General features: G+C 34.9%; 1 protein-coding gene across 1 annotated transcript in view; it reads right to left on the reverse strand.

The window, feature by feature from the left end:
- LOC111829037 overlaps positions 1-780 on the reverse strand; it is a 2,551-nt gene that overhangs the window by 1,160 nt on the left and 611 nt on the right. The window contains exons 2-3 of the mRNA XM_023777668.1: positions 257-751; positions 18-138 (exon numbers count right to left, since the gene is read on the reverse strand). Of these exons, the coding sequence (XP_023633436.1) occupies positions 18-138; positions 257-751 (616 nt within the window). The remainder of the gene's footprint in view (positions 1-17; positions 139-256; positions 752-780) is intronic.

Genomic DNA, 780 nt, shown 5'->3' on the forward strand with positions numbered 1-780 from the left:
TCTTCCATCCACTGTACTCTCTCCATCTGAATCAAGAGTCTTTTGTCTTGTATCATTTACTGCATTTAGGTTAGCATGCAACTCATCCAAATGCATTTCAACGTCACTATAATCTTTCAGCTGGTATGGTTTTAAAACCTACACAAATAAGAACAATTAAATTAATTACTACATAGTAATACATGAAAAAACACACCTACAAATATATGCCAAAATCATATATACTACTAAAACAAACTTAAATACTATGATTTACCTCATTAGTCTTTATCTTCTCACTTAGTAACATCACTTCTTTCTCGAGAAGTTCAACTCTTAAGCTTAACAATTCGATGCATTGTACCTGATTTTTCATAGCCTCTAATTGAGCCTCAAACACCTCCAACTTTTTTGCGTCTTGCTCGACCCTCAACTTCAGCGCTTCAACTATCTCACTAAAAGAAACCAGTGATGCTTTTGAATCCAATGTTTCTATTTCCCTTTTACCCATTGTATTCACTTCTCTTTTGCGTTTTCGTGATATCTTTGTATCCTCGTCTTCTGTTTTATCCTCTTCACCCTTTACACCTAATTCTCCCTCTATGCTCTTTTCCAATTGGATGTTGTTTAAACCATCTTTCACCCAAGTAACAGCTCCTAAACCTCCTTCCTTGCATATAGCGTCGACTAGAGCATGAATCTCCTTGTCAACAATGTTATCCTCCCAAACAGCGGATGTCGAAGCATTAATTACAAATTTTTTTATGTTAAGCTACAATTCAAAAAAAATACAAGATTACT

This window comes from Capsella rubella, unplaced genomic scaffold (assembly GCF_000375325.1).
Source record: "Capsella rubella cultivar Monte Gargano unplaced genomic scaffold, Caprub1_0 scaffold_8, whole genome shotgun sequence".
Taxonomy (NCBI): domain Eukaryota; kingdom Viridiplantae; phylum Streptophyta; class Magnoliopsida; order Brassicales; family Brassicaceae; genus Capsella; species Capsella rubella.